The sequence below is a fragment of the Leishmania panamensis genome (genome assembly GCF_000755165.1).
Source record: "Leishmania panamensis strain MHOM/PA/94/PSC-1 chromosome 29 sequence".
Lineage (NCBI taxonomy): Eukaryota > Euglenozoa > Kinetoplastea > Trypanosomatida > Trypanosomatidae > Leishmania > Leishmania panamensis.
In genome coordinates, this window is record NC_025875.1 from 153,509 (window position 1) to 172,136 (window position 18,628).

Here is an 18,628-nt window from a genome sequence, read left to right on the forward strand (position 1 = left end):
CTCGCTGCAGATCACACACACCTTCTAACGCACCCTCACCAGACCGCGCGTGCATCTACCCAGAGTGGGTCGAAGAGGTGACTGCCACTTCTCTGCGGGTCCCAATGGGCACGCCAACAAGAGAATGGAGTGTTAAGCAGCCATCCACAGGTCAACAGCGATGGCTGACGCGAACGCATGAAAAAGAGAGAAATAAATTGTAGTCTACTCCCCCCTCCCCCGACTCCCCCCCCCCTTCAAACGACTACCCGCTCGACAAGCACGTGAGACACCACCAAGGCAGGAGCCACGAGGAATGAGGACGACAAAGACAGAAAAGGGAAGGCGGCGGCGAGGAGGGGGATGGTCAGGCAAGCAAGCGGGGAGCTGCAGCAGAGCGAAAGAAAAGGGGGGGGAAGAACAAAATGAGTGGAACAGGGCGCACGCAGAGTACGTGTGCACATCTGTGTGACACCGTACTCAGCTAGAGATGGCGAACAGAGACGAAGAGGGAAGGGAGGGGAGAGAGCGGAAGGGGGTGATGGTAGTGATGGTTATATGGCATACGAAAAGACAAGAGAAGTAGGTGCACACGATTAAATGGGAAAAAAGTGCACAACATCGCGACGGCCAGTGCGGTGCGCTCACCGCCACCGCCACCGCCACCACCTCCCCACACACACACACGCACACGCCGCGGCCGCTCACACACATACACACGTACGCCTCACATGCGCTAGTCAAGGTGTCTTCGCCTACCCACACGCACACAACCACAACGAGAGAGAGACGCATGCAGAGGGATCTTGCGCACACAGTCAGTGAGAAGCAAAGCACGCACACGCCCGAACACTGCGGGGAGACGTGAGGTGCGGCGAGTGGCTATCACTATGCGAGAAAAGGGAGACGGAGAAGAAGCAAAAAGAGAGAGAGACGGGCAGACACAACAACGCACTTGGAGGTGCACCGATTGGAGACAACACCGGTGAAACAAAAAAGAAGAAATGAGAGGGGAAGGAGAAAGGCCTAACTACGTAAGAGAGAGGGGAAGGAAGGAAGGCACACCTACACACATGTGCACACACTTGCGGCGAGAAAGACAGCGAGCAGTGGCATCCAGAGCCATAGGTAAAGAAAAACAAATAGGAAACTGGACGAGAGAGAAGAGGTTGGAGAGGAGGAGAAGCACATCTCCTGCCTTCCTCTCTCTCTCTCGTATCAGTCCTCTACTCGATATGGCGTTAGGCCCCTGTATTCCTCAAACCCTCTTTAAGCACCGACAATGTGTGACAGCGGCCGCCGCGGCGCTACTAGAGCATACTCGGTGCCGACCGGCGACCCGCTGGGAGAAGCGAGACCGACCGCAGAGGTGCCACACCGCCTTCAGAAGGAGGTGCAAGGATCTTGTCAAGCAACGTAGGTGTTACGAAGAGAGAGACACTCGCCTAGCCGCGTGGCGTACCCGAGGCGGGTACCTCTCAAGCTGCCGCTTGCCTCCAGCGCGGCCGCCGCTGCGTCGTGCGAGGAGGAAAGAGGAAGGCTGGAGAAAAAGGTCGCCTGCCAGTCTGAGCTGCGAGGTGTGTCACTTTGAACAGGGGAAGAGTGGCGCTCGCCCTAAGTCGTGTGAGCGTCACGCAGCGACGCAAAGATCGACTCTCTGCGCCGGCGAAGCTCTGGTGAGCTCGCGTGGCTCGTCCTGGAAGTCACCGCTGCAGCACCCACACCAACGTCACCGGATACTCGGTTCACACTGCACGGAGCCCATGTCGAGACGGCTCCATCGTGAACGTCCTCCGCGACTGCGCTCACCTCGCGCCGCACGCCAGCACGGTCACCAAGACTGAAGCGACTGGGATAAAACAAAGTCCGGCGCCCCTCCGCCGCGCTACCGTCGTCGCCCCGCGTACCGCTCTGCTGAGCCCGACGCTGTCGGCGTGTCTCGCGATCGAGCGCCTCGCGAGCACGTAGTTGCTGGGCGAGACTGGTAACATTCTCCAGCAGTTTTTTCTCAGTCACGCTCTGTCTCTGCGACTTCTCACGCTCTGCGCGCAGCTCGCTCTCGAGACGTCTTGCGTCCGCCTGGGCGCGGTCAAGCTGCCGCTGAAGCAGCGCTAGGTTAGCGCCCGCGGGTGCGCCACAGCCACAACTGCCGCCCTGCCCCGGTGGTGCCGTCGTACTTGTGGAAACCAGACCGGACGACCCCACCAACTGTTCCTGGGAGGCTATCTCGGTCTTCGTGGCGATTTCGCGGCGGCTCACCCCACGGGTTTTGGCTCCCCTGGTGTCCGCCCCCTGCGCCAACACCTTCACCCGCAGAATCTGCGCCTCTTCTTCGAGAGAGTCAGCGCAGCCTGCAGCCTCTTTACACCGACATCGCGGCATGCACCCCACTTCAGTGGAGGCGTCACTCACTCCTTGCAGCTGACAGAAGCCATCACCACCGTTTGGAGAAGCACTGCTTGCCGCTGCAGCCCGAGACCCCTTGGCGCTCATCGCCAACTGCCATACCTGCTGATCTAGATCATCCTTCGCCTTTTCCTTGGAGTGAAGCACGTCACGGAGACACTGTAGCTTCCAGAGCATCTCCTCCAGCTCGTTTAGTCGGTGCTGCGTCGGGGATGAGAGGGTGGAGCAGCTGCCCTTGTTGAACACTCCGACACTGGCCGAATCCGCGGTCACAACCGAGCGTGGTGCCTCGGTTGTGATGGTGCCCTCATCTCTGCGCTCCGGTGCTGGTAGCAACGCGCCAGCCAAGGTGTTGGTACCGCCCAGAAGACTCAGCTGCAGCTCCTCCTCCCTTTCTTGTAGTAGCTTCGACAGCTTTGCATTACGCTGGCTAAGCAATGCCATTTCCGTCTTCGCATCACTGAGCTTGCGCAACGCCTCCTTCTTGGCGTTGTGCAGCTCCTCATTGTATTCATCTGCCGTGCTGAGCTGCATCTTCAGCATCTCAATGACCTCGTCTCTCTGGCCGACAGCCCGCTTGAGCACGGAAACATCCTCGCTGATCTCCATCAAGTCCGTCTCCAGCGTGATGGCGTCGTAGAGGGAAATCAGGAGCTCTCGCTGCGCCTCCGATGTGATGCTGCGCATTTCATCAACCGTCATCCGCTCTAGTCGCTGCTGGCGCAGCGTCTCCTCATCTACATACTCACCGTTAGCCTCCATGTCCGTCGCGTCTACCGGTGGGGGATTGAGCGTAAAGTCCTCCTCCCTAATGCTCTCGAGAAAGGCGCGGATTCTCCGCGCAATGCGCGAGTTGTACACATCCTCGTCGTCACTGTCTCCCACGAGCTCTGCTCCACGGGTGCGGGCTCCGTCTTCAGTGGCGTGAGCGACGCAAGCGCCACTGGGGGCTAGAGCCTTTGAGGCGCGCCGTTCCTCGACCTCTCGATACGAGGAATCAAAGGGCTCTTCCTCTTGCTTTAGCTGTTGCTCACAGCTTTTAACCGCATCGCGCGCTAACGTATTCACTCGTGAGGGGGATTCCGGCAGCATCCTTGCAGGGCTATAGTGAATGATCGAGGCGCTGAGCCGGACTCCCACGCTACCCGTCCGCTCCCGCTGGGGTACGATGCTTAGGCACAACGAGGACAGATCTGACGTTCGCAGAGACGGGCTCGCGATGCGAATGGCACCAGATTCGTGTGGTGAGAAATGCCTAGACTTCTCCCGAAAGGACAACTCTGCGGTGGGGGTCGCTGTGATGGCTGGCACACAGGAGCGGTGCAGCAGCGTTTCCATGTGGGTGTGTGCCTGTATCTCTCTGGGTTGCTTCGAGGGAGTTGCGACGAAAAGAGAGCAGCGAAACACGCGCAACGCGGGGACAACAAACGGGAGGGACTACACAACACGCCTATGCATGAGATGTGCGGATACGTAGAGAGGGAGATGCAAGCCGGCACCCTCGATTGTGCGCAGACCTCTCCCTCCTCACAGCGTTTGCGCGTGCAGCAAGCAGACGGGAGAAGGAGGGGGGCGGAAGGAGATGTAGGCAAACAAGTGCCAGAAGACGACGCAAGAAAGATAAGATGGAGGTGTGTGGGCAGTGGGTGAGGGTTGCATATACTCCGAGACCAGCCTTGGCTTGTTTAGCGGCACCAACACCAGCAGCGCGCCAGCAGATGAACACGAGAGGAGTCGAAGATAAGAAGAAAAGAGGAAAGAGGAACACAAGACGCGGGCGGTGCGACAAGGAGACGATGGTGAACCCAAACACGCGCACACGCACAAGCCAGGTATTAGGAAAACCGGAAAGCGGTGACGGGAAAGAGAGAAAGTGAGAAGGCGCGTGCGCTGGGAAAGGGCGAAAGCAACAAAAGAAAACGAATTGTACAGTGAGGGGAGCAAAGGACAAGTAGAAGAAGGACACAGAGAGAGAGAGAGAGGAGCGGAGTGGCACGTACTTCGGTGGAGGGAGGGACGGCGAGTGCAGTCAAAAGATGCAGCCGTCTCTAATGATGAGCTGCAAACTGGACTTGCTTGGCGTCAATCGCACCTCGGCCCCTTGCCCGATATGTGTAGGTCGAAAATGTTTGGGTGTGTATTGTGTGTACGTTCGATACGTGTGCGTCTCGCTTGTGCGGCTTTTGAGCTCGCTTCAATGCGCACGTTCGCTTCACAAAAATGTACTCTACGAGAAGAAGGAGGAAATTTTGGAGAGGGGATACGGTACCCCCCACTGCCGCTGTACTGCTCGATACTTTGTGCGTCTGTCTGGATACGCAGGCGAAGTGGGGGATGCACGTTTGTCTGGGTAATACAGAGCGAGTGAGTGAGCAAGAGGGCAGCACTCTACAGAAAAACGAAAAGGGTAGACACAAGCCACACCCAAAGCCAAAATCGAGAAGTCAGCCGCACACGACCGAAGCTCTGAAAAAGGAAACTGAAAGGGAGAAAACACGAGCAGTACAACAGACCGCTGCGTAAGAAGAAGCGAAAGAGACCCGACAGGAGGAGGGAGGAGGTGAAGAAGGGTGTAAATGACAACAGTCAACGGCAATGACGGAGACAGAGGCGCAACAGCAACACGTACAAAGCGAGAGAGAGAGAGGGGGGGAGCGAGACAACACTAGGAAAGAGAAAAGAAGGAATGTGAGAGAAATAGGGGACGGAAGGAAAAAATGTATTGCTTGAGGATGGCGCTGATGTCCTCTTTGGTGCGCTGTGGCGTGTGGTGGTGGGAATGAGGAGAGTGGAGGAGGGAAGCGGGCACAGAGACGGTGAGGATAATGCTGGGACGCTTCGCGCGTGAGTGGATGCGATGCCGAGAGAAAAAAAAAAGAGAGAGACACAGACGTCCCGTTTTTCTGCAATACGCTCTGAAGGCGTGAAGAAAAAAAAATTGCGCAATCCGTGAGCGTGCGTGCGTGCGTGCGTATTCAGCTGAGAGTGGGTAAGCCGAGGAGGCGCGGCGACGTGTGCTACGCCTACTTTCCGTCCGATATGTATTCCTACCGGACTGCAGAAAGCCAAAATAAAACGTTTAGGACATCCGCATGATGTGATGGCGGGCGGGGCGTGTTGGAGACAATCGTCATTCGTCCACACACACACACACACACACGCAGGCGCACACATTCACCGGCACCATCATGGTACGTGTGGCCGTTAGTGAGTGGGCATGTGTGGGTGTGGGTGGGGTCATGCATCGATGAAGATGCACAGTATGTGGATGTGCGCGTGCGTGCACCGCTCATACGAGTCGAGGCGAGGGGAAAAGTCGCGCGAAGAAAGCGTAAAGCAGGAAAAAGCGGAGACCAAAGGAGATAAGAAGGGGAGAGAGCATCATCACCTGGCGACAGACGTGGCACACCACAGCCAGCAGCTCTGGGTGGGGACGGCTGAGAAGCATGGGGTGCGGTAGCTTAAGTAAGGAGGTAGCTGCAAACTGACACGAGGAAGTGGTGCATCGATCCACCCCATCCTCCCACGGAGGTCCTCTCAGCGATAACATGAGCACCTCCTCACAGGCCTTTGGACTCGCTCCGACGAGGAAATAAAGAACAGCAGTGTCAGTGCAGGAAGCAAGGGAGAGTAACGCAGGGGGTGGGGCATAGCCGAGGAAAGCGAAGAGGAGGAAGAGACACAAATGGAGCCCAAGCGTAAACGATGGCGCACGTGCAAGTGCGGATTGGCCTCTCTCTGCCACTTTCTTTATCCTTCGCTCCCCACCGCCATCAATGCCCAACACTCGGTGGACCGCAGAGGCCCCGAGGTGGTCATAATTGGCGCGTTGAGTGTCTCATCTTTTTTTTTCTTTCGTTGCTTTCCTGTGCACGATGTTGCTCTGCCATTTGTGTGTGCGTGAGTGTCTGTGTCGATCAGGGCCCTCCTCCTTTGCTCTTACTCAAGTGCTGGACGTGGCCAGCGAAAACAAACACGCACAGACACACGCGTAGCAGTCGATCTTTTGGGGCCCGCCCCCCTCCTCCTCCTGGCAGTAAAACACTCTCTATGAGGACGCAGCGGAAGAATGAGAAGGAGAGGCGAAATCAGCAGGAGCAGAAGAAACAGGAAGAATACGAAGAGGAAAGGAAAGGGGCTGTGGTAACGGAAATACGCGAGAGGGGGGGAGCAAATGAGCAGACCCGCCATGTGGGAGAGAGAAAAAGAGAGAGAGGGGGGAGGGGGGCGAACAGAACAGAAGAGAACAGAAGAGAGAGACGACAACAAACAACAAAAACGGCAGCAGCGACCGTCGCATAGGAAAGAGCAGAGAAACTGAAGAAATGCGCGTGAGAGGATCGGTGCGTCGCAAGCGAGAAGAGGAGCACAGAAGGGGGCCCTCATTCACGCACAGCACCAAAAGAGATGGCAGACAGACAGGCACACACACACACACACACACACTTACAACGAGAGTGCGAGTGCAAGAGTGCAGACAACACAGTCTACACACAGGGACACAGGCATACGCACCGCCATCACAGCACTAGTGGCCACCCAACATGATGAGTTCGAAAAAGAAAAACGCAAGCACAAAACACAAACGCGCTGAGACACACCCACCCGCACGGGTACGTCAATCAGTCGGCACCAAAAGAACAGCAGGAAGCGCCTCTGTCCAGAAGTGTACGCCCGCGGCCCCTCTATCCTTTTTGTAGGCAAGGGATCAAGAAGAAAGCCCCTCAAAGTAAAGGAAAGCAATACGCATATATACAAGGCGGCAAGTCTCGTGCATGCGTGTGTGGGTGTGTGTGTGGGAGGGGGAGGGGGAACGTATGCCGGCATCGCGTACAAGCGGCTTGTCACACACAGAGACACATACATACACTTGTACATTCGCCTATGACAGGCACGGTTCTACGCTATGCATGCACCACACGCGCACGAGGAGGTAATGGGTGCTTCAGCACACCTTGTCGGTCCCCCCCGCCCACGCCCACACACTACGCAAACAAAAACAGCACGTCGTTTTCCCCACCGCACTTCTCCAGCTCTTGTTGGAGCTCCTCCACCCCTGACGCCGTCACGTACCTCGCGCGACCCTCGAAGCGCTCGGCAGCCGTGGTTGCAGTCACAGCATCAGCTGCGTCGCTGCACAACGAGCGACCGGAGGAGAGAGAGACAATCGTGGAGGTCTCAGCACCAGAGGCGTCTGTTTCATAAGACGAGGCTCCGCAGGAATGCATCGAACCGTCACAGCCAGCGCGAATGCTCCCCCTCTGTGAAAGAACCGCCAGCGATGGGCTAAACCGCAGGCAGCTGCGCATGAGCGCCGTTTGGTTGCCGTCCTCTCCATCAGCATGCGCCGCGGTATCCGTGGACGGCTCCGTTGGCACAATGGTAGCAGGTGTCTTGGAGCGGACAAAGTCTAGCCATACTACCTCGTCCTCGTCCTCCTCCTCCTCCGCGCCACCCTCTTCAGCATCCACCACTGTGGCCTTCGATGCGCCGTCATTTCCCGCGTCGGTACTACTGTGGTCCTGCAGCGGTTGCACCGCCGTCGTTTCTGGTGCGATGGGCGGTGTCTCGGTAAGCTCCTCCACAGACATGAACACGGTGTCCTCCGACGCGTCACGCATCTGAAGTGGGATGAAGCGGCGAAGCGACACCGCCTGCTGACGGCGCCGGTCGTCTGGGCCCTTCTTGTCTCGCAGATAGCCTGGCACGTAGCCACCGCCAACGGAGCAGAGCACAGATCCGAACGCAGTCCCAATGCCTGGTATCACCATTGACCCCAGCGCCGCTCCTACGGCACCGCCGGCAACGGTGCCGACACTTGTGTAGAGAGAAGTGAGAAGCTCGTAGCGGTATTGCCGAAGTGACATGCGGCTGTCCCGGTCACGCCAGAAGGCGGCATTGCTGGTGAGAAGGGTGCATGTGGTGATACCGACCTGTAGCGCGGCCGTGGTTATCGCCGAGGCCGCCGAGCCGTGCAGGCCAAACGAGGTGACTTGGTAAAAGAGGGAGCGCTTCGCTAGAGAACTCAGCGCATCGGTGGCGGAAAGGCCTCCGGCGCAGTCGCCGATGATATGCAGCAGCCACTGCAGCTGGCGCGGTGTACGCATGGAGACGCGAACGACGAGTAGTCGCATCGCCTCTCGTTGCACGTGTCCGCGAATCGTCGACGAAGATATGAGCGCCTCGCCCACAATCTCCGGCGTCAGCTTCCCAGCCGCGGCGGACATCAGCACAGCCTTGGCCACCTTCGCGCCCACACACGTGCCTATCAACGTCAGCTTTGACGTGTGATGACGAGAAATGCATGTCTGCATGGTTGGGGATGTGCGCGGGTGGGAGTCGTGGATACGTGGTCAGCACCACGCGAAGCGCCCTACTACCTCCTAAGGGATGATCGGCACAGGGCACACCGAGAAGGAAACAACAACAGCAAACAAAGCGGGGAAAACAGGACAGGGGAAAAGGGAGTGGCAGAGCGCCAATGTGCAAGAAGAGTCGCACGAATTAAGCCTCTTAGTGAAAGCTGCTCTCGGCAGCCCTTTGGGGGCGCTGCCAAAGGAAAAGAAAGCTCGCCAATCTAAGAGGCGGAAGAGAAGAACAGCAGCAGCCGGGGCTGCGTGTTGATTTGCTTCACAGAAAAGGACAAAGAAGGCAAAGGCGAGACTAATCGACTTTACAAGGAACGAAAAATCAAGAGTGTGTATACGCGTGTGTGAGTGTGGGTGTGTGTGTGTGTGGGTCGGTGGGTGTGTTGGTGTGAGTGCGAAAGGCGATGATAACCACGAGGAGAGGGGGGGGGCAACAAAGAGAGAAAGAGAAAAAGAGAGCGAGCAAGAGAGGATGAAGGTGGTTCAGAGAGGTTGAGGAGGAGAGAGGTACAAGGGCTTCTAAGTGGAGCAGGGAGAGTAGGGAGCGCAGTGATGGTGCTCACGTATGGGTGGAGAAGCTCAACAACGGAAAGGGAAGAAAAAGAGATGGCTCGGATGCGCTTGCCTGCGAGTCCGCAGCGGCAGAAAAACGATCTGTGAGTATGCGTTTGGGTGAGCAAGTGTATGAAAACCGGTGCGCGTGTGGAGGCAAAGGGGCACCTCACTACGATGGTGGTGACAAATTGGCGTGGGTAGGTGGACATGTGCAGCAGCACCGAAAGAGGGCAGGTCAACGCATAAAAGAAAGAGGAAAGTGGAAAAAGTGAGGCGATGTTGGAAAGAGAATGAGTGGGCGAGGTGTGCAGGCATGATGACTCTGCGCGTGAGTAGGTGCGTTTGTATTAGACGGCCATGGTCACCACGGAAGGCGACGTGCAAGCAGCATACTCTCCGACGTCAGCAGGGCAGCGTCAGCCTCGTTATCGCTGCCACTGCAGTGCCACCCCGTCTCGCCAGCTGCTCCTCTCTCTTCAACCAAGTGCACAGACACGCGTGGTTCCTGAGCCTGCGTCTTGCTTTTTCGTTCGATCTTGAGCGGCGTGTGCGCATCATCTGGGGGGAGGGGAGGCGAGAGAGTGGGTGCATAACACGACCACAAACACAGAGAGAGAGAGAGACATGTACACACATACACGCGCGTGCTCCACATGAGATGCGAAAGGGAAGTAGTTAATGGAGGAAAAAAGGAGAGGCGCAAAACAGTAAAGAAACCCAAAGCACAAGATGTAATGGGCGCCACGGATCCTCTATGATCGTATATATCGGATGAATCTACTGTACCCCCACCCCTACCCCTAAGAGGGAGGGAGAGTGGGGGGGGGGGGGGGCACAAATCTAGCACGACAGCACCTCTATCTTATGCCCTGGATAGGCGTATGTCTGCACACGTGTAGGAAAGGGGGTGACGCCAACGTGGGCAGACATACGAATTTAGGTGCGCCTTGCACAGAGCCAAGGCTGGCGGATTTAGAGATGATGCTCACGTGCACACACCCACACACGCACCTCCGGCATCACTTGAAGCAGACGCAGTAGCGCGAGGGAGACTAGCGCCGCTGCCGCTCCATCCGGTTAATCTCACTCGCCACTCGCACGTCACGGCGATTTTTCGCCAGTATGTCATAGCGCGGCACACCGGCAGCGTAACGCGCTGCACCCTCACTGTAGAACTCGCCATGCATGATGCGCGTCATAACAGGCTCACCTTTGTAAAGCTGCTGGCGATGCGGGTTGTCGAGTGCCCACCGTCCGCCGTTGCGCTCTGCCAGTCGGCCTGCTGTGTACGCATTTGGCACCGCCAAGGATGCGCCAAACTGCGCGCCGGTGAGGTGCACGTACGGATCGACGGCACGCCGACGTGGAATTGTCTGCTCGTGACGCAGCACCGCCTGCTGGTGATGATACGCCTTCCACTGCGCTTTTTGCGCTTCATGGGGTGTTAGTCGCGCGTCTGCTGGCAGTCTGTCAATGTCGCGAGCATGCCGGGCCTTTTGGACCTCTAAAAGGAAGCACGAGCGACTGGCACCATCCCCTCCCTCGAGCGGCGCAGCGCAATCCAGCAGAGGCCGTTGATGGTCAAGAGACAGAGTGCGCATGTGTTCGGCCAGGTCCATCTGGCGGCTGAGGTACGTGGATACATCGAGCGAGGCGCGAGAGAGAGATCCACGACAATCAGGGGCGCACCATTCCGGTCGACGACCCCCGCCCTCCCCGGCGACAGCGCCCACCAGCGCAGCCGCAGAGGTAGAGGACACCCGAAGCGACGGTCCCGCAGACCCGCACCCGTCGCAGCGATCACCCGCCGCCCGTACGGCGGCGCGCTCATCTCGATCGTGGTGGAGCTGGGCTGCGGTGCGTGCGCGCAGACCGGCGTTCCTCTGGAACATCCTCTGCACAGCGATGCCGTTGCGCTGGCGAGCTTCGTCGCCGACGCGTTTGCCCATAGTTTTTCAAACCGAAGGAGCGTACGCGTATGTGTAGGCCTCTCTATGCGGCTTTAGAGGAAGCGCCAAAGGAGAAGAGGGTGGAGGCGCAGTCAGAGAAACCAAGGCACACCCGGCTGCACACGCTCCCTCTCTCTCCAAATAGCCTGAAGGCTGCTGCTGACGGTGCCGGTCCTGCTGTTCTGAGATGTTACAGCGGTGCAACACATCAACTGTTAAAGAAGGGAGGAAGAACAAAGGAAAGGATAGCGTTGTGGTGAGGATGAAGTGCGTAGGAAGGGTGTCACGGCCTAATGGTGTAGGCAGAGGAGCACCAAATAGTGACCGCAGAGTGCGTGGCGCTTCGTGGGGAGGCGCACATGAATAGAGGCGAAAAAAAAAAAAGAAAGGGGGGGGGGCAAAGAATGCGGTACGATACGTAAAGAAGCGAACGTTATCTACACACCCACGCATACACGCGCATTCAAGCAGAGAGAGTAGTACGCCATGTCGTAGTGTTGGCTTTCTGCATGCAGTCCACCACTTCTGCGCTCGCCTCTTGTCAGCTGCGACGCCTCTGGTGCTTGCGTGAGGTGTGAGGGCGTGTACGGACACCGGTGCGCATGAACGCAGGTGCCTCTCCCCTGTGCATGCCGTGCGATGCAACCCGCATTAACGGCAGAGCGCGAGAAGATTTTCCTTTTCGTTGGTTTTTTTTTGAGGAGGGAGGAGGAGGGGGGTGTCCACTAACGGCTAGAGAGAGAGAGAGAGAGCAAAGAAATGGAGGAAAAGAAATGGAACGGCAACAACAATAGCGCAATCATTTGCGCACCACGAGAGCGGGTCAGCTCCCTTGGCAAGCACATTATACACATACCTACACCCATACACATATCTGCACGTGAGCACCGAGAAAATGGAAAGAGCGTGTAAAGCTGAGAGGGAGAAAAGAAAAGCATCGCCATGCAGCAGCAATAGAGTCACCGCAGCAGCCGCATAGCACGTGCCGCTTTACATCACAGATGAGTTCGGGCAGTCTATGATGTCGGCGTAAGTCCACACGACATCACCTGGGGAAAGGCAAGTACCAAGGAGGTCACTCACACACCCCATCCTCTCATCTGCCCCTTCGTCAGCGCAAAGCCAGATGTCTCGGTAGCGTGGGCGCCTCATGGGCCGCTGCTGCTCGCGACATCCACGTGAGCTTGTTTTTTTATCTTCTGTTGCCGGGGCGTCATCACCAGGAGAATCTCGCATCTGCTCACTTCCGCGCTTTTGGGCGCACTCTTCCTCCTCTACCTCCACGCAAGCCGGGAGAGTATGTATACGTCTGATGATGTGTATGTATGCATGCAGTCGGCATCTAGTCCATCGCACTGCTCCGCATCTGCGCGTTCATGACCTGAGGCATCTCCCACATGTCATTCTTGACCCTCCACGGCTTTGCATTGTAGTTCTGCGGTGCTTTGACCCAATTGAAGTACGGGTTCGGGATTTTGATGCCACCACGGGCGAGGGGCTGGGTCGCGTGCGTGCAGTTGTCCCAGACCGTGTCCTGCAAGGTACCAGAGGTGATGCGGAAGTACCTGAACTGCGCAACGCTCTCGTTGCGGTTCGTGTCCGGGTCCACGCGGTGCTTCAGGTTCGGTGCCAGGGATCCCCAGGCTGCCTGGCGCTGGGAATCCTGATTGGCCAGGTAACTGTAGAAGAGCCGAGAGCCGGACAGGATGTTGCGGCGGGCGTATTCGTAGTAGAGGCCGGTGCCGAGCGTGGCCATGAACCAGAAACCCGACTTCTTCCAGCGACCCATGAAGAAGGCGTAGCCGAGCGCCGGAAAAACGCTGGCAGCGGCGCGCGGCAAGTAGCACTCCTGGCCGTCATCCCAGGCTCGCTTCCACCCATTAGGGGTCGGGTTGCGGATGCGGAACAGCTTCGGGCCGTGGGTGTAGAGGTACTCGTAAGAGTAGAAGTAGCCGCCAACGCCGATGAGGCCAGCGATGTTCACGCGGATCATGCCCATCATCATCGCTATCGTCCAGGCAAACTTGGTACGCGGGTTGCCGGTCGCGTTGCCAGAAACCTGCGCACGTGCTATGAAGTAGTTCATATACCATACATTCAGCCCCACCATCCACAACCGGAAGATCTCACTTGTGTGGTGACTCTCCGTGTAGGGTACCTCCTCATGAATGCCAATAAATTCGTTCAGCGACAAGAAGCCAACAGCTACCTTCTGCACACCGTAGCGACGGGCCTGGTGAGTCTCATCGAGCGCGTTGAACGGCGATGACACGTCCACCACAGGACGCTTGTGGTCCTTGTGCTTGGGGTCGACGTAGTTGTACCAGAATTTCATCCTGTACTGCTCCGCGTTGGCCTCCTCCGTCTCCGTCATCGGCTTCGGCACGTTGTGCCCCTCTGACTTGAGAACATTCTCGTTCACGCCCCTTGAGAACATGGCTCAAAATAAATGGAAAATGGGAGCTCTCTACGCCGACGATATCGCAAAGCGAGAAGGTGAGACCCACTCATACACGAGGGAGAAAACTGCCTCTTCTCCACCCCAGCAGAAGCACGGCGTGCGGCGCAGAATCAATCGGGCTACCGAAAGAAAAAGCGTGTACAGCCGAAACCGGCCACTGCAGCTGCACACGGCGCAGTCTCTGTAGGAGCCCACACACACACACGCACGTACACACTCGAAAGAAGCACCCTGCTATATTCCGCTCGGGGGTTTCCCCACGTTGTCTGTCTTTCGTTCTCAGCGACTACGAATCGGAGCAGCTCGTGTGCCACTTGCCACCCCGAACTGCCCGTTTGTTTGTGTACTGTTCGAAATACACGACGTTCCGCTTCGACTTCGATCACATTCGACTTACGCTGCAGGGCGCGCACAGCGTATTTTCACCCCCCCCCACACACACACACACACACGCCCCCTCCCCCGCTGCCTCCTCGGAGAGGGTACGGACGTGAGAGAGGGAGAGAGCGCTAGGCCCTTCGAGTGACTCCGAAAAAGGAGGGGGAGGGGGAGGGGGAAGGGGGAAGGGGCAAGACACTCGGATCAGCGTACAAAGAGGAGGTGCGTATAATTTAGCGGCTTTGCTAAGACGGCTATCGAAGGTGGCAAAAAAGACAAGAGAGACACACACTTCCACACAAGCAACGAGACACAAACAAATGCCTTCCAACTTCGCTGGCGGGTGCTCTGCAGGCTCACCTAAAATTTCCTACTCGGTTTATTACTTCGAATACGCGGGTATGCCGGTGTCAGCCGAACTTAGGTGCATACAATGTGGTCTACTGGTCCACTTCACATGTGTTACGGAGGAATCCTAGTCTGAGGTCGACGCCTCGCGGTAGCACGCGCGTCGATCCAAACGCTTCAACTCTCTCTCTCTTTTCAAAGCTCAGCGACTCGTCGTGGATGAAGGCTTGCCTATGAGTGCGGCTCTGATGGGCAAAAATAAATCCAGACTGGGCCCCTACTAAGGAAGCGCGCACGCACACAGGAGCGAGAGAGCGGCCAATAAAAAGCGAGGGACGAAAAGAGAGGCGGTGCGACCTGCAGCAGCAAAGCTGTCGAACAAAACAAACACGCAAAGGCGAAAACTCAGCCGTGTACACAAGGAAGAGAGAGAGAGATTAGCAGAAGAGAGCGAACAATCGTAGTGCTAGCGGCTCTAGTGGTACTAGTCGTTCTAAACAAGCAGCGGAAGATGAAGAGTAGGTTAAGGGGAGTAAGGGATGGAGGAGGGAAACACACACACACACATCGACAGAGGTACGTGTGTGTGTGTTTCCCTTAACACAGTATTGAAGAGGAGCAATAGAGAGAAAAAGAGAAGGGTGGGGGTGGGGAGGACACGTGGACCACGGCAGTACTGCACGAACGACGAACAACACGACGAGACTGGAAAACGAAAAAGAAAGAAGCGCGGCAAACACACAAACGAGGGAGGAAGAAGGTGGTGTGTTTATCTACTAAAGAGGGGGAGGGGGGAATGAAAGGAAGGCAAACAAAAAAGGGGGAGGAGAGAAAAGGAAACGGAGAAAGAGAGAGAGATGTCCTACGAAACTGATCCTAGGCGTGCACTAGACCCCAGAAGCGGGGGTGGGGGAGGAGGAAGAGAGCGAGGGAGAGAGACCTGAGTGATACCCCTTCCACTCTCACTGTCTCTGGAGGTGTCTTACGGATGCAAACTCCGTAGTGCACACACACACACACACGCACGCACGCACAAAGGCAAAATAGCGGCAACAACACTCACAATGCAGCACCACTAGCCCGCGTCTCTCTCCCTCTGCACGGCTATGTGGGAGGGTGTCCTGTGGTGTACAGGGATGGGAGTGCGTCTGTGCGCAGGTGTTCACTTCGCGTTCCCACGTCTGTGCTTGTTTAGGTGCAAGTGGGAGGAGTAGAGAAGAGAAAGGAGCAGCAGAGGAGAAGGGCAAGCAGTCAAGGAGGGAAAGATGGAACCGCAGAGGAGAAGGGGGAAGGAAGAATAGAAAGCAAGAAGGTCCGATGCGCGCCAAACAGAAGCGCAGCTGGCGAGTATGGAGGAGGGAGGGAAGGAATAACGTCCCAAGCACCGCGGACATGAAAGACGCGCGCGTGCACACTCACAAGCCAACACCACACATGGGGGCGGTGCCAGCGGGAGAGCCGTGGCTTTGCCTCTTCCCCTGGCTTCTTCGTCGCCTTATTCGATTCTTTCTTGGCAGCGGCTCCCCCCCTCCCGTAGAGACGCGTGGGCTAAATCGCTGCTGTACACAAAACACACAGAGAGACATTACCGAGAGAGAAGCGCACATGTTGCCCACGCTCTACGTGGCGACGCGAGTGTGCCTTGAAAGTACGTCTGTGGCGGCAGAGGTGGCGACAGAAATGAAGAGTGGGACGAAGATGCAAGGATGGGGGTGATGCCGAGCTGCGTAACGCCAACGTACAGAAGAACACGAAACAGACAAGGGAAAGCTGAACCAGAGACCCACCAGAGACATGCAGCAACAACAAAGTGCCATACAGGAGAAAAAAAGAGGGGTAAAGCATAACAGCCATCGCAAACGTACCGAGACGCAGTATAGGGGGAGAGAGAGGGGGAGGGAAGGAGAGAAAGGAGGAGGGAGAGAAGACAGCGACGCAAGAGAAAGGCGACTACTACACCCACAGTAGAGATGTCTCTTTCGTTTTCGGAGTGCTTGCGAGGGTTGAGCTCGTAGAGAGACTGGAAGACACTCAGATAGTTGCGCGCCATCATCAGGGTCACTGAATGGGCGGGTGTAGGTATCAGGGAGGGAAAATCGCTCTCTTCTCGACGTTGCTTTTGGTAATCCTTCCGCGCCTTGCCATTTCCTTCTCCTTCCACTCCGGCAGTGTCCCACACGCACACGCACACGCACAGTTTATTCTTTATTGTGGATATCCTCAATGATTGTCCTCTGCAACCACACTTCTACAGCGACTGCACATCGTGTGCACAACGCGTAACGAGTCGAAGTCGAGTACAGACAAGGAAATCAAAAAAAGGAGAGGTGAAGGGCAGGTGTGTGTGTCGCGCTCTCGCACTTGGCTGGGAGGAAGGAGTGAAGGTGCAAGAGAAGAATGACGAAGCCCAGGAGACTGAAGAAGAAGAAGGGAGAAAAAAACAAAAACAAAACGAGAGAAGAAACGCAGAAAACAATCCGCGCAGAGAGAAGCTCGCGGCGACGCCAAAAACACACTGCAAATGCTGAGCTGGACACTCCGACTCTCGCCCTTTTGAGCAGTAGCTCGCAGAAATTTAAAAAAAAAATGAGGGGATGCTACAGAGAAGGAGAAGTACATACAAGAGAAAATCACCGAGGCCTGATGAGGATGTTTTTTCCTCTGACTCAGCTTTCCTCTTGTCCCCCTTACTGCTGCTCTCTCTCTCTCTCCATGCGCGGTATCTGTGAAGAGCTACAAACGACAAAATAAGGGGAGGAGAAGCGAAATCCGCTGCACATGCGTGCCGTAGCGAACAAGCCCCTCCCATGACGGGATACAGAGAGAGAAACACAAGAAGGGAAGAAAGTGCTCGCATAGAGGCAGCGATTCTATCTTGTATGCTATGCGTATCTACAAAATATATGCGTGTGCGTCCGCGCCTATCCCTCCGTGCGTGCGCAACGGCCAGAAAAAGGGTGAGAGAGGCTAAGCGTGGGCGTACTGGTAGAACGGCGGCAGCAGCTGCAGCAGCAGACGCTTTCGGGGGGTGAGGGGGTCGAAGAAGCTCAAAAGAAAGGGAGAGAGACAAGCAAGCACAAGGGGACAACGAAAAGGAAAGGGAGAGGAGGAAGGCGTCCGCGCGCAGAAACACGCGGCACCAGGGTGGCGCGAGAAGTGCGAGGTGCACACGGGAGAAAAAGGAGGGGCAAAACATCACAGACAACCCCGAAAGGGAAAAAAACATATATATTAAACAATACACAATAAAAAGGGGGACACAAAATTAAGGAGGAAAGGAATAAAAGCACACACTCACACACAGGCGCAGAGACAATGCTGCGTGGCGCCCTTCTCTCTCTGACGTCGAGAAATGGTGGGCGTATTGCTTTGGGCTTGTTGTGTTGTTGGACCGTCTGTGCACGTGCGTAGGCAGCGGGTCTTCCTGCCCTGCGCAGAATGAAGAAGTGAGAGGAGCGCAGAAAGGTCGAGATGGTGGAAAAGCTCCTCGCAGTGGAGCTGTTTCTCACTGGTAACACAGGTATAGCCTTGGATAGTGCGCCCAGGAAAACGAGGGTGACAGACAGAAGGAGAGAGAGGGGGGTAGAGGGGAAGGAAAAGACGCAGCCTAGGGGTGCTACCTCTGCTGAAAACATCCATCATGATCGACGCACCTGAACGAGGAGAAAACAAAAACTCAAAGGTGAACGAGAGACAGAAAGAGAGCGAGACAACAAGCAGCAGCAGCAGAACGAACTGGGAAAGGGAGAAGGGGGGTGGGCATGGAGGACGGGGGTCGAATTAGGGTGTTGCGCGGAGCGACGGTCAGTAAAAGAGAAAACACGCAAAAATGGCGAACTGAGAAGCACGACAGGGAGCAAAGCAGAGCAAGCCGCAGCATCATGAGTGGAGACAGTAAGCGAGGTAGACGAGCAGAAAACTGTACAGCATAACATTCGCTTCGCCCCACTGCTCCATCACCCAGTCCCCCTGCACCCTTATGTATGTGTGTATATATGTATATAAATATATATAGTCATGACTACATACATAAGGGGGCAGGGGGACTGGGTGATGGGGAGAAAACGACCACCAACACGAAAAAAAAAAAGAAATCATCATAAATCTTCAGGACTGGGTGGACTCCAAGTCGCCAGAGTAAACCGGTTCGATGGGCCTTTACGCGTTGGGAGGGGGGGAGGGGG

At 56.3% G+C, this 18,628-nt stretch overlaps 4 protein-coding genes across 4 annotated transcripts; all 4 read right to left on the bottom strand.

The window, feature by feature from the left end:
• Positions 1–1,593: 1,593 nt before the first annotated feature.
• LPMP_290450 (hypothetical protein) lies at positions 1,594–3,723 on the bottom strand (the record flags this gene model as incomplete). The annotated part of the gene is made up of 1 exon (XM_010702636.1): positions 1,594–3,723. The coding sequence occupies one exon, from the start codon at positions 3,721–3,723 to the stop codon at positions 1,594–1,596; it is 2,130 nt and encodes a 709-aa protein (XP_010700938.1).
• A 3,647-nt stretch (positions 3,724–7,370) lies between these two features.
• Positions 7,371–8,699, bottom strand: LPMP_290460 (hypothetical protein; the record flags this gene model as incomplete). The annotated part of the gene is made up of 1 exon (XM_010702637.1): positions 7,371–8,699. The coding sequence occupies one exon, from the start codon at positions 8,697–8,699 to the stop codon at positions 7,371–7,373; it is 1,329 nt and encodes a 442-aa protein (XP_010700939.1).
• A 1,661-nt stretch (positions 8,700–10,360) lies between these two features.
• LPMP_290470 (hypothetical protein) lies at positions 10,361–11,257 on the bottom strand (the record flags this gene model as incomplete). The annotated part of the gene is made up of 1 exon (XM_010702638.1): positions 10,361–11,257. The coding sequence occupies one exon, from the start codon at positions 11,255–11,257 to the stop codon at positions 10,361–10,363; it is 897 nt and encodes a 298-aa protein (XP_010700940.1).
• Positions 11,258–12,599: 1,342 nt separating this feature from the next.
• On the bottom strand, positions 12,600–13,694 carry LPMP_290480 (hypothetical protein; the record flags this gene model as incomplete). The annotated part of the gene is made up of 1 exon (XM_010702639.1): positions 12,600–13,694. One exon carries the CDS (start codon positions 13,692–13,694, stop codon positions 12,600–12,602), a length of 1,095 nt encoding a protein of 364 aa, XP_010700941.1.
• Between the last annotated feature and the right edge of the window lie 4,934 nt (positions 13,695–18,628).